At 36.6% G+C, this 13,242-nt stretch overlaps 1 protein-coding gene across 1 annotated transcript in view; it reads left to right on the plus strand.

Annotated features, from left to right (window-relative positions):
* The window catches only part of LOC106092400 (sodium/hydrogen exchanger 9), a 157,918-nt gene that overhangs the window by 9,029 nt on the left and 135,647 nt on the right, over positions 1–13,242 (plus strand). The window contains exons 2-5 of the mRNA XM_059366092.1: positions 8,766–8,890; positions 8,953–9,141; positions 9,197–9,486; positions 9,544–9,685. Of these exons, the coding sequence (XP_059222075.1) occupies positions 8,766–8,890; positions 8,953–9,141; positions 9,197–9,486; positions 9,544–9,685 (746 nt within the window). The remainder of the gene's footprint in view (positions 1–8,765; positions 8,891–8,952; positions 9,142–9,196; positions 9,487–9,543; positions 9,686–13,242) is intronic.

Raw genomic sequence — 13,242 nt, forward strand, 5'->3', positions numbered from 1 at the left:
GTTTCGTAGAACACAAACATCTGTGAGCCCTTTCTTGAAACCTGCATTTAAAAAAACTTGGCATAGCTTTTCATTCCAACATCGGGCAGATTGTTTAAGTCCGTATATGCTTTTTTTTAGTTTACAGATTTTGCCATTGGAAGTTTCAAACCCAATTGGTTGCTTCATGTATACTTCCTCGTTAAGCTCACCATATAGGAATGCAGTCTTAATATCATACTGTTTAACAGTCATATCATTTTGACCAGACAATGTCAAAAACATTCGAAGTGTGGATTGTCTAACAACCGGCGCAAACACTTCATCATAATCAACACCATACCCCTGACTAAAACCTTGTGCTACAAGTCTTGCCCTTATATTTTACAACTTTTCCGCTGGCATCTCGTTTTAGTTTGAAAACCCACTTGCAACCAATCGCTTTTCGATTATCTGGCAAATTTCCTAACTCCCAGGTGTTGTTATCATGCAATGACTTCAGTTCCTCCTTCATTGCTTCCAACCACATTTCTTTGTCGTCCCTTTTCATAACATCCTGAAAAGTTTTAGGTTCTGATTCATTACTTCCGATGCTCATCATAAATCTTTCTGGAAGTTTTCCTTTTGTTGTTCTAAAAGATCTTCTCAACAACGGTTGATCACTGTCAACATTTTCTTGCACCATTGCCATTGGAATCTGGCTTGTTTCTCGTGATATCGGCATTCTATCAGTTATTTCAAGATTATCGTCCATTTGGAATGTATTAAGGTCATCTAAATCAGTATCGTAAAAATGCTCTTCTATGTCACTTGATTCTTCAATAGTTGGTTCGTCACTACCAATCTTTGGCAATTTAAAAATGTCTACATACATTTCGTTGTTATCTTTATTTGAAGCTTGACTTTCTTGGAAATTATCACAAACAATTTTGTAATCACGACTTATTGTAATTTTATTAGTATTTCTATCCAAAAAACGCAATCCTTTTGCTTCCTCAGAATAGCCTACAAAAGTCAGCATTTTAGCTTTAACATCCAGCTTCCTTCTTTTTTCTTTCGGTACGTATACTAAGCACTTACATCCAAATATTATTAAATTGTCAAGGCTTGGTTTCTTCCCTTCCCACAGAGCGTACGGAATTGAATTATTTGATCTAGTAAGACAGCGATTTTGAATGTAAGCAGCCGTAACGGCAGCTTCTCCCCAATATGATTTTGGCATATCTGCATCTATAAGCATGCATCGTATCATTTCGACCACATATCTATTCCTTCTTTCGGCTGTACCATTCTGCTCTGGGTTATAAGGTACGGTGAATTGCTGCTGTATTCCACATTGCTTCAAAAAACTACGAATTTCACTCCCAGTATATTCTCTTCCATTGTCAGACCTTATGACTTTAGGGTACTTGCCAAACTTTGTTTTTACCATATTGCAGAATTCCTTTAGTTTTATACAGACTTCCGACTTATGATTCAATAAATATATTACCATATATTTACTAATGTCGTCTATAAATTTCACAAAATAACGCTTACCCCCAGGGGTGACAGCTTCCATGGGTCCACAGACATCGCTATGAACCAGATCTAATATTTGATCACATTTCTGTTTCGAATTTTTCGGAAAAACATTTCTGGATAATTTTCCTTTTATGCATGTCTGACAAACATCACTACAGGTACAGACTTTTGGGTAATCGCCATAGACTTCCTTTAACATCCTTTTGACACATTCTATATCACGATGGCCTAAACATCTATGCCATTCGTGTATGCATTTCGAGTGACTGGCCATCAAAATTTTTTGATTTTGAGTTGTATTTGGTGTATTTAATTTGTACAGACCATTATGAAGCATCGTAACTGCAAACAAATTCTTTTTGAAATATATTTCACATATGTTTCCTTGGAAAATTATTTTGAAGCCCTTTTCAGCCAATCTCTTTACCGACAACAAATTGCTTTCAATATTCGGTACATACAATACATCTTTTATTTCTACTTTCCTTGTATTGCCATTGCCATCTAAAATGTTCAAATATCCACTGCCTATTCCAGATGATTTTAGTTCATACCCATTTGCTACAGTTATGGTATTCATAAAATTATAATTCAAATGTTCAAAAAACTCCTTTCTGTTGCATATATGGCTCGTAGCTCCAGAATCAATATACCAATCCGTGTTATTATTAGAGGTTCCCAACCAAAAACATATGTTCTCATCCGGTACCCTCTCATCTATTACAATATTGGACGTACTTCTGTTGAGACTCTCTTTGAACTGAATGCAATCTCTTTTAAAATGTCCAGATTTACCACAATAAAAACATACCGGGTTCGATAGATATCTCCCTTTCTTGTTCTGCACATTTTTCACATTCATTACTGAAGAATTGTTATTTACCAGATTCTGTTTCTGCAATCTTTTCCTGGATTCTTCAAAAAGTTTCTCCTTTACTACACTCAACGATGGAACAGCATCACTTCTAGCTTCAAGGGTTGTTACCAAAACATCATAGGACTCCGGCAAACTTCGAAGTATCATAGCCACTTCCCAACTTTCACTAAGCTTTTCACCCATACACGACAGCTTCTTTATTTCATGCTGCATTTTGCTTAAATGGTCTTCCATATCACCATCTTCCTCAAGCTGCATTTGACATATTTTCTTCATAATAAAAACACATTCACTGAAAGAACGGCGCTCAAAATGATTCTTAAGTATTGTCCATGCATCTTTTGCCGAACTTGCCTCCTCAATCAATTGGAATAAATCATCCTCGATCATCAAATAAATTGATGCCATTGCGCTTTCATCTTTCCTTTTCCATTTGTCATTTTTTTCTGCAGGATTATCATCTTTGATAACCGACCAAGTATCATCTCGTATCAAAACACATTCAGCCTTTTTCTTCCATATCTGATAGTTATTGCGATTTAATTTTTCAAACGTAGTCTTTAAATCGGTAGCCATTTCGCCTGGGCCCAAAACCTATTGGCAGAGCTCAAATAAAAAACCGTCGATATATAAAATCTGTATTTATTCAATGAAGAAACTTACAAGAAAGAATATAATTTAAAATGGAATGTCAATATTTTTCTTTTCTACATACACACATAATTCAAAAACTAACTTGATTTGAATTCATAAGAATATAACAAGTATGTATGTTACCAGGATTCACTGAATAAGGTTAAGCCCAGGATTCACTAATAGAAGGTTAGGTCACATGCAAAACACAAAGTGGATAGGCCCCATAAACATCATTAAGGATGTCAAATCTGACGATTGAAAATGTCATCATATAGGAGAAAACGTAAACAAAGAATGAATGTAAAAAGAGAACAAGTTGACATCCTCAATGCCAAGTACTGCCAAATTTTAAAAAAAAGTATATCGGCTGATCGCTTGGCTTAACCTTATTCAGTGAATCCTGGGTTAAGCCAAGCGATCAGCCGATATACTTTTTTTTTAATATTTGGCAGTACTTGGCATTGAGGATGTCAACTTGTTCTCTTTTTACATTCATTCTTTGTTTACGTTTTCTCCTATATGATGACATTTTCAATCGTCAGATTTGACATCCTTAATGATGTTTATGGGGCCTATCCACTTTGTGTTTTTGCATGTGACCTAACCTTCTATTAGTGAATCCTGGTATGTTACAAAGTTAAATTGCTTTCAACATTGCTTCCGGTATGTGCTTAAGAAGTAAAGTCGGGTGATCTGTTTATATAGGGGCAATAGACATTGATTCAGATCATACTTGGCATGGATATTTGAGATTATAGGAGAATTCTTATGCAAAATTTCGGTCAAATCAAATAATATTTGCGTCCTTTAGACGCTTAGGAAGTAAATCGGGAGGTTTAATTTTACGGGAGTTGGAAGTCGTAGGAGAAATTATGCAAAATATCACCGAAATCGGATATGAATTGCACTCTCGATTGGCTCAAGAAGTACAATCGGGAGATCGGCCTATATGTGTTCTATAAACTGTTATGGACCGATTGAGACTATACCTTACAAAACTATTGGAGGTCAAAAAAAGGAACCGGTTTGCAAAATCTCAGCAAAATCAGATAATAATTGCGGTTTATGTCGGGGCTTTAAAGGGAAATAGCCCGATATAGACGGCGATCAAGAATACATATAATCACAGTTCAAAATTGCTTGATGTTTGAAACGTAATTACAAAATAATATTTCACTTCATAGGGCACGATGTTCTACAGAAAAAAATTTAAAAATAAATAGTCAATTTAAAAGTAAAGGTGCTGCAGCGGAACGAAAAATGTCTGTTCATTTGTCTGTGGAATACACGTGAACTTTCGAACGGATAACGTACGCTCTACAACACAATCGGATAACGTACGCTGTACAACACAACACCACAATTGCACTGTGGGCTTTCGTAGTGAATTTGCCAAAAGGCTATCTATGTTACAAAACATGCTAACTTCTATGTGGTATATTGTTGTTGTTCTATCAGTGTGTTGTACACTGAGGCGGTAGCCCTTGCCGATGAAGGACTCCATCGCGTCAAACCATTACGTACAACTAGCTGCCATGGGATTGCGTGGTATTTTGTATTACAACTTTTAATTTTGGGTAAAGGATGACCCCATGGATAAGTGACCGCGACTGCCGTTGAAGTTACTCCATATGGAGCATTCCACTATCCGCAACCTGTGGACGCGCACGGTAGCTCGCAGCTAAGCTGCTCGTGACGGCAAAGAACACCACACAGATCGGACCCCAAAGTTCCAGCTTGTGTGGTGCACACAGCTATCTCGTGCCGGGAGAGCTGTTAATTTGGTTACATTGAATGGGTTTGAGGAATGTTAAATTAAACTTTATTTTCACTAACACCATGTCTTATGCATTGATGTTTTAGGGGGATTTCATACGAGAAGCGGGTAAATTAATGTGATAAATACGAACATTTTTAAATATATAAAAAAATAGGATCAAATGACATTAACAAAACGTCCATCTCACCTGTGGATGGAAAGCCAAAGATAGCAAAGCCAAGGTCGATGGAGTCGCAGACATAGGAATTGACAGTGATTGTCAATTGTCAGATAATAGACAATAATGGTGTTAGAAATAGATTTAGAAATAAAGTTTCATGAATGGGATATGGTGCTGTAGGTGAACAGGGATGTTGTTTTCACATCACATGTCATCACATATGCGAATTGCATAAGGATGTTGTTTTAGTATCACAAGTTAGCAGCATAGCCGGGAGCCTCAACAGTCACGTGAATATGAGCGAAGCGATGGTAGTGAACAAAAAAGTCTACATTTGGAAACGAAATCAGTTGCTCAGACAATGATAGAAAAAACAAAAATAAATATAACTTATACAATTTGTTTGTAACACCCAAAAGAAGAAGAGATGGGTTTATCTTGTATATCGATCGCCTCAGAATAACTTGCTCATTCGATTTAGCCATGTCAGCCTGTGCAACTATTCATGTTAATTTGTATATAAAGTACACACCGCAATTTTCATTCGATCTTCTAAAAATTTGGCACATCCATCTTTTTGGACTAGAGAGGAAACCTATTGAAATTGGAAGAAATCGGTTCAGATTTTAATACACATTCATAGCTTCCATATATATGTTTGTCTGATTTAAGCTAATGTTGCTATAATGTGGTCATTTTTCAACCGATCCTCCTGTTATTTGGCTTTCGGGTTTTCTTATGACTCTTGAGATTGCTGGTTTATTTATTTGCACTTTTCTGGTCACAATTTAGGTTAGGTTTAAGTGGCACTTAGACGTTTTCGTCCATTGTGATACCACAGGGTCAGGAGAAGGAAGATGTTTTCTTACCGTTGAACCATCCAGATCGCGAATGTTCACAACCCCTAAATCAGACAAGTTTTCAAAGAAATGAGCACCTAAAATGGAAATCCTTCTGACTGCCACAATATAGGCCTTTTTGGATTAAAAACTAGACTTTATAAGCTGTCGTTTGAGACCGGTTTCAAAGTATCAACTTTTTCGGTTTCTGCACATTGGTTCACGCAAAATAGATTTTTCAAGTCTTGTAGCGCACTTTTTCAAGTTTTTCTCAAAAATTCGGTAGTTAGACGATTATTTGGATTAGAAACTAGACTTTATAAGCTGTTGTTTGAGGCCGGTTTCAACGTATCAATTTTTTCCATTTTTTTTTAAATATTCTTTATCTTGTAAGAGCATATTATTGATATTGAGGGAAATAAATTTTATTATTCATTTACCTTTTTATTTGCTAGATAGTATTACGACTTTTTGTTGCGCTTTAAAATTAATTTTGTATGAATAAATATATTTTTTTAAATATATTTTAATTTTTAATATGTGTAAAAATTTTGAACAGTGACCTGCTATTGCCGGTAACAGACGGCTGTAAAGTTAGTGGTTTGTGACTCCACTAGTTAAATTCGGAATTTATCTTCACTCACATCTATTGCCAGTAACAAACGGCTGTAAAGTTAGTGGTTTGTGACTCCACTAGTTAAATTCGGAAATTATCTTCACTCACATAACATTACGTTTTTGACTAAATTAATTCATGGTCAAATAGATTCTTGCTTTCTTTTGAGTCGAGTTTTCTTTAACATTCCTATCAGACCTACCAAATATTTTGATCTTTTGAAAATTTCTTATTAAAGAACCAATTATGTCAATAATGATCCTTTTTGGCACCTATGTTATCAATTTAATCAACTGATAATAGATCTATCTGAAGATCGAGAAATTTTAAAAAGGAAAATTATATTAAATTTGTAAATATATTGTTATTAGTCTGTAAGGGTATTTATTATCTATAGACTTAAATAAAAAAAGTTACTTGCCGGCAGCACTTGGGTCGCAGACAAAAAATCCTTGTTGACCACGTACAAAACACAAATTGGCCGGTCTGTGGTAAGTTTGCAGCGCCAGTGTTGTCTCGTCAGCTTTGTGACACAGTGGAATAATATTCAGATCTGTCAGAATGCCGCCCTCCGAACTGCGAAGGGCTGTCTCCTCAGTTCTTATGTGGACCACCTCCATCAGGAGACAAAGATCTTACCAGTGCGAAGACATAACTACATGCTGTCCAAGCAAAATCTTTTGGGCTGTGATCGCAGAGATAGATGTCCACCGCCCAGAAGCCTTAAGGTAGATCTATATGATCTAGAGGGTGAGGTTCAGCGCTACAAGAGAGAACCTCTAGATCAAGCGGCGTATCATGCAGACACGGTAGCAGATGCGGTAAATAGCTACAGGATGCATGTAGACCTTGGGGAACTATCGCCTGCCATTGCACCTCAAGAACTTGACCTTTCCCGGGAAACCAGAGTAGTTCTGGCTCAATTACGGTCCGGCAGATGCAGCCGCCTCAACACCCACAGAGCAAGGATTGATGCCGGCGTGGAAGATGTACGTCCCGACTGCAACCAGGGATCACACGATACACCTCACCTGTTTAACTGCCCGGCCAGACCCACTCGGCTCAGACCCAGATCTCTGTGGACGCACCCCATCTTAGTCGCAGAGTTCCTGGGACTTGACACTCAACAAAATCAAGCAGACGAAAGATAAAACACAACATACTGCTACAAAAAGAATGTATTTAACCTTCCACGGTAGACCAGGATAGTTCTAGCTCAATTCCAATGGGGCTGGGATTGATTCCAACATCATAGACGTTTGTCTCTATTATAAGCAGGGACCACAAATCACATGTGTCAAATGCATGACTATCTGGGGGACATAAGGATTCCTCCTTAATTGAGTTCATTCAATAGGAATATTGTGACTAGAGCTCATGGACGGTTTTTGTAACCCTTTTTGGGGCCATTGGATAACTGTGGGATTTTTAGGTCATTTGAAAAGGAGGGGGCTAAAGTTTGTTGGCTACGAGGATGACGTTTTCATCTAAGTGTATGGCCGTATAGAGAGCATATAGTATGCTGCCAAGATTGGCCAATGGGCTTGACGTACTGACTCACTACTGATAGGGCTTCTCATTAGCAATTGCAATGTCAGCACTTTGAAATCGCGCTGGTTGACGGTTGTGCCCCTATTGTAGCACTGCCTGAATTGGTTCAGGATAATGGCTAAATGAACACCTTTATTGCTGTTGTCTTAGTCTGTGGCCGTTCAGAGTGCGTATAGAGATTGGCCAATGGGCTTGACGTATACCCCCAAAACATAAAGTTGGTGATATTCCCCAATATGGGGTAACTTGGTGTGTTCAGGGGATCCCTCCTAGATGGGTGGAGCTACAGTTCTCACTACGGATAGGAGTCCTGACAAGCAATCGCAATGTCTGGACTTTGGCGTCGCGCATGTTGGACTTACGCATTATAGACGGTTCAGCACCTATTATGGCACTGCCTGAAAATGCGGGGGTAGGTGCAGGACTATGGCTAAGCGAACACCTTTTTTATTGACAATCTATCAATTTATGAAATATTTATTTTGAAGTTTTTATTTTTATAAGGCGAATTCAAAAATTAATTGACATACGAAATCCCATCAGCTGTGATAATGCGGCCACCTATTAAATACGCCTTGGGTTGAGCATGCAATAACTTTTTCAAATTTAAAATAGGTTTATTAACAAAAAGACAAATTTGTCTAATTTCGGTTTGTAAACATTTTTTTTTTGTGAATAAGACTGTTTATCTTTATTCAGTTTTTAAGATAGTTTAATAGTTTTAAGGTATTTACATCCTGTTGTACGTAGTTATTTACTGCAATACACAAATAATTGACATGTAATTTCTATAATTTTTGTAGGTTTGATTGTTGGTGCAGCAATACGTTATTCAGGTTCATCAACACCTCTTGTTCATTTGGAAGTTGAGCCGGAAGCTGATGCCAGGTTTAATCAAACTCTACCACCGGATACACTTTGGTTAAAGGTGGGCTGGCTTTTTTTTGCGCTTAGAAGTCATGTTTTTAAATTTTCAACTTTATTCATTAGTTTCCAGGAAAATTAACGCCAAATGGAAGTGATCCGATTGAGAATAAAACGTATGCTTACGCATTTCGTAGTCAAGTTTACGATGTAGTGGAAAATGAAATCGACTTAAAAGCCACATTTGATCCTGAGATATTTTTCAATATAATTCTGCCACCCATTATATTCCACGCAGGATATAGCTTAAAAAAGGTAGGTCTCGACTACATTGCAGTTATTTAAGTCTTCTTATGTTTGTTCGTGATAGAAATATTTTTTTCGGAATCTTGGAGCAATTTTAACATTTGCCATACTGGGCACAACATTATCAGCGTTCCTAATCGGTGCACTTATGTACGGGTTTGTGAAACTGATGCCAACATACTTGAGTAGCAGTTTCACATTTCTGGACACGCTGTATTTTGGAGCGTTGATATCACCAACAGATCCACTTACAATACTGGCCATATTTCATGATTTGAATGTCGATGTAAATCTTTATGCATTGGTGTTTGGTGAATCTGTTCTAAATGACGCCGTCGCCATTGTTTTAAGTGGGTAAGTAAGGGAGGAATAATAAATAACTCACATATAACATGATGCAATTTTTTTCAGAGCCATTCAAAATTACGGAGAACATTATTCAAGAACCGGAGAATTTGAGACATATGCTTTCTTCAGAGCGTTAGGTGACTTTTTTGGTATATTTATGTTGTCTCTGCTGATTGGAGCTATGATGGGATGTTTTACAGCATTGATATCCTTTTCAAGTGAAAAAGAGTTTTTTGTTTTGTGTTTTCTTTTTGATGATTTTGAACAACCCAAAGAAACATTTCCGGTCATAAAAAAAAACTTTTTATAATATTTTACGGTTGTAAAACGATGCACAGTCTTCCAAACTGCAAAAGTAGAAACAGTCCATAAACTTTTGATAAGCGGCAGCCCTTGCCGATGAAGGACTCCATCGGGTCAATTCGGCACGTACAACCGTCTGCCATGGTATTAATCCTTGTTTCGTAAACCTTGGCCTTTAAACCTTTCACTACCGTATTTAAAATAGCTTTGATAAAATTATTTTCTTTACGCATTTAGTTAACTAAAGTGCTAAGAAGTACAAAAATTCATTTTTCGAGAATATATGTTTGTTGGCTTGTTTGAGTAAAATGCCCCCCTGAGAGTACATTTGTAGTCAATGGAGTCATTGCAATGAAAAATTACTGAACCTGAACCACACTTCACAGAAATGGGTAGGGCTTAACCAGAACTCACTGTGCCAATTTTCATCGTAATCGGGTGATGACCAATTTATTGCCTCAAGACTTTAAGTCTAGAGATCGGTCTATATAGCGGCTATATATAACTAAAATCCGATTTTATGAGATCAGAAGATCAGGTATATATGCAAGGAATACGAATTCATTAAAATTGTTTGGAAAATATTTTTATACCCAAGATATCTACAAAATTATAAATACCCAGCTTTTGGGTATAAATGGGTAAATACCCGGGTATGTATCCCATATACCGGGTAAATACCTTTTGGGTATTTACCCATCGCCCATCTCTAACCATGTGGGTTCATATTTGGATATATCTTCCATATAAGCCGATCAATCGATTTTACAAGCATTGTCCACCGATGTTCACTACAGAATACATGACTTTTTCCGAAAACACTAAACTCACCTTAAAGCAGAGTATTTTGTTCAGCTTTCGGAATTGTTGCGAAAAACTTTAACAAATATTGTTTTGCACTAACTCAATCTTACATTTATATTACACTACGATTAATTGTTTTTGAGTGCTTCTTTTACGCCATTGGCGTAAAAAGGCATTTATTTATTTAACATGTTTTTAGCTTATACGTTTTTTTAATTGGAGTTTCACAGTGAAAAGCCGAATAGGGTATTAACCCTAGGCTTGATTTCTAACGTTTTTGTATATATTTTACTAAACAACAGAAAAACTCGACGTTCATAGATTAGATATATATTAAACCACAATTACTCCACTTTAATTTAAAAAATTAATAATAACGAAAGGGTGAGTTGCAGCCGACAGCGTCACACAATATACAAAATTAAAGTGCTTTCCACCATTGACACAATAATACCTCGATTTGCAGTGGTGGAAAATATAATGATTAGTTCTGGACCAGATTAGGCTGAACCTGAATATTCGTAGACAAGTTGGGCTTTGAACGGTGAACTTAAATTTGATATTAAATTTCATATAATTCACGGCTACTCGGTATGGTGATTTTTTTGGTAAATTTACTTGGAAAAAATAACAAGGACACTTATTAAAACGATGTAATTTCTTATGAATTCTATTATTTTTGTAACTTTTATTCTAAGAAGAAAGAAAATTAAATGGCTACTACTCATTCACATTCTTTATTCCAATATGCATTTCGTAAATTAAAGCATTAGCACTTCAAAATGGTTCGCGGAGTTCACATAACTGAAGAAGAAAAAGAAGTGATTAAAAAATTAAGGAAAGCATAAAAAATTCATAGGGAAAGTTTAAAATCTTTGTTTTTTTATGCCCCAGAGGTTTTCAATGATTTCACGATTGCGATAGGCCTTTCAAACTCGGTACAGAAACCTCTTAGAACTAGAATTGCGCTAGTCTGTAAGAGTGCTTTAAGTCGTTAACTTACATGAACTGTCACTTTAGGCCATTTTTTCCTCGGCAAATGGAAGCATTTTATTCCTCAAAATATCCTTGTCCTTAATCCAGAAAATGGGATACAGACCATATACAGAGAAACACCCACAAATCATTAATGAGACGCTACCATTTTTCACAGCCTTCTGTGGTTCTGGGACGACGGACGTAAGTTTTCCCGTCTGACAAGGAAGCATATTAATACCAGTGGCATCTCATTGGTGATTTGTGGGCGTTTCTTCGCTTTATTTCAAAACTGTTGTCATTCGTTTCGGTTACTGCGGTGCCGGGATAGATTTGCTGACTATCTCAAAATTGTGGTTCCCAACTTTCTCAAGTTTCTTTATCTGATCGGTTGTACAAGGCGTTTTGTGAGTTGATACCATCCATTTGACTTATCTCTCCATTATCACTGATTCTCTTTCGATTCATTCAAAGACTGCAGATACTTCTTCCAGTGACCGACCTATGATGTCGATATTGTCGGCATAGGCGAGTAGCATGTGTTTTCTTGTGAATAGTGTCCATAGTTACACGTAAAAAATAATTCGTTTCACATAAAAGAAAATTTTTCCATGTAAACTTCTGTTCTGAAAAACATTGGATTTTGTTTACGATAAAATTACATGATTTTTGCGATAAATTCTTGCAAGAGTTTGTGACAAATGTATATATCTTGATATATAAAATGTTATTCGGGTTTCAACTAGTTTTTCTTCAACGTCTTGCTTGTGTATATGTACATTCTTTTTATACCCATCATAAGATGGGCGTATACTAATCTAGCCATCCCGTACGAATTATTGCTCTGCGTCCCCATTAAGTATATATATTCTGGATCACCTCGACATTCTGAGTCGATCTAGCCATGCCCGTCCGTCTGTCGAAATCACGATAGCGGTCGAACGCTTAAAGCTAGCCGCTTGGAATTTTGCACAGATACTTACTATTGACGTATGTCGTTGGGGATTGTAAATGAACCATATCGGTTTAGATTTGGATATTGGTCTCATATAAACCGATCTCCTGATTTGACTTCTTGAGCCACTGGAAGCCGCAATTTTTGTCTAATATGGATGAAATTTTGCATGCAGTGTTCTGTTATGACTTTCAACAACTGTGCCATGTACGGTCCAAATCGGTCTATAACCTGATATAGCTCACATATATACCCATCTTTTTTTGTCCGATTTAACCGAAATTTTGCATGCAGTGTTCTGTTACGACTTCCAAAACTATGCCATGTACGGTCCAAATCAGTCTATAACCTGATATAGCTCCAATATAAACCAGTCTCTCCATTATCTTTATTCGGTAACAGAAGCTAATTTTTTTGCTGCTTTTACGCATATTTGGTATCTAAAATTATGCCTTTCAACTTCATTTAGTTTGTATAAATTTTTTGCAGAATCCATGGTGGTGAATTCCCAAAACTCGGCCCGGTTGTACTTAGCACTTTTTTACTTGTTTGTTTTAAAATATGTTGTGCATATTGAATAGGATGCTAAGTTCAATATATTATTGTAACATAATTCCAACTAAATTTTCTACCAATAAGCAGATCTATGTTGGTCACTCAAATTATTTTAGAGTAGGTTAGGTTAGGGTATTTAGAAAAGAGGGTGTAGAAATTAATCCGCACCA

This window comes from Stomoxys calcitrans, chromosome 3, assembly GCF_963082655.1.
Source record: "Stomoxys calcitrans chromosome 3, idStoCalc2.1, whole genome shotgun sequence".
Taxonomy (NCBI): domain Eukaryota; kingdom Metazoa; phylum Arthropoda; class Insecta; order Diptera; family Muscidae; genus Stomoxys; species Stomoxys calcitrans.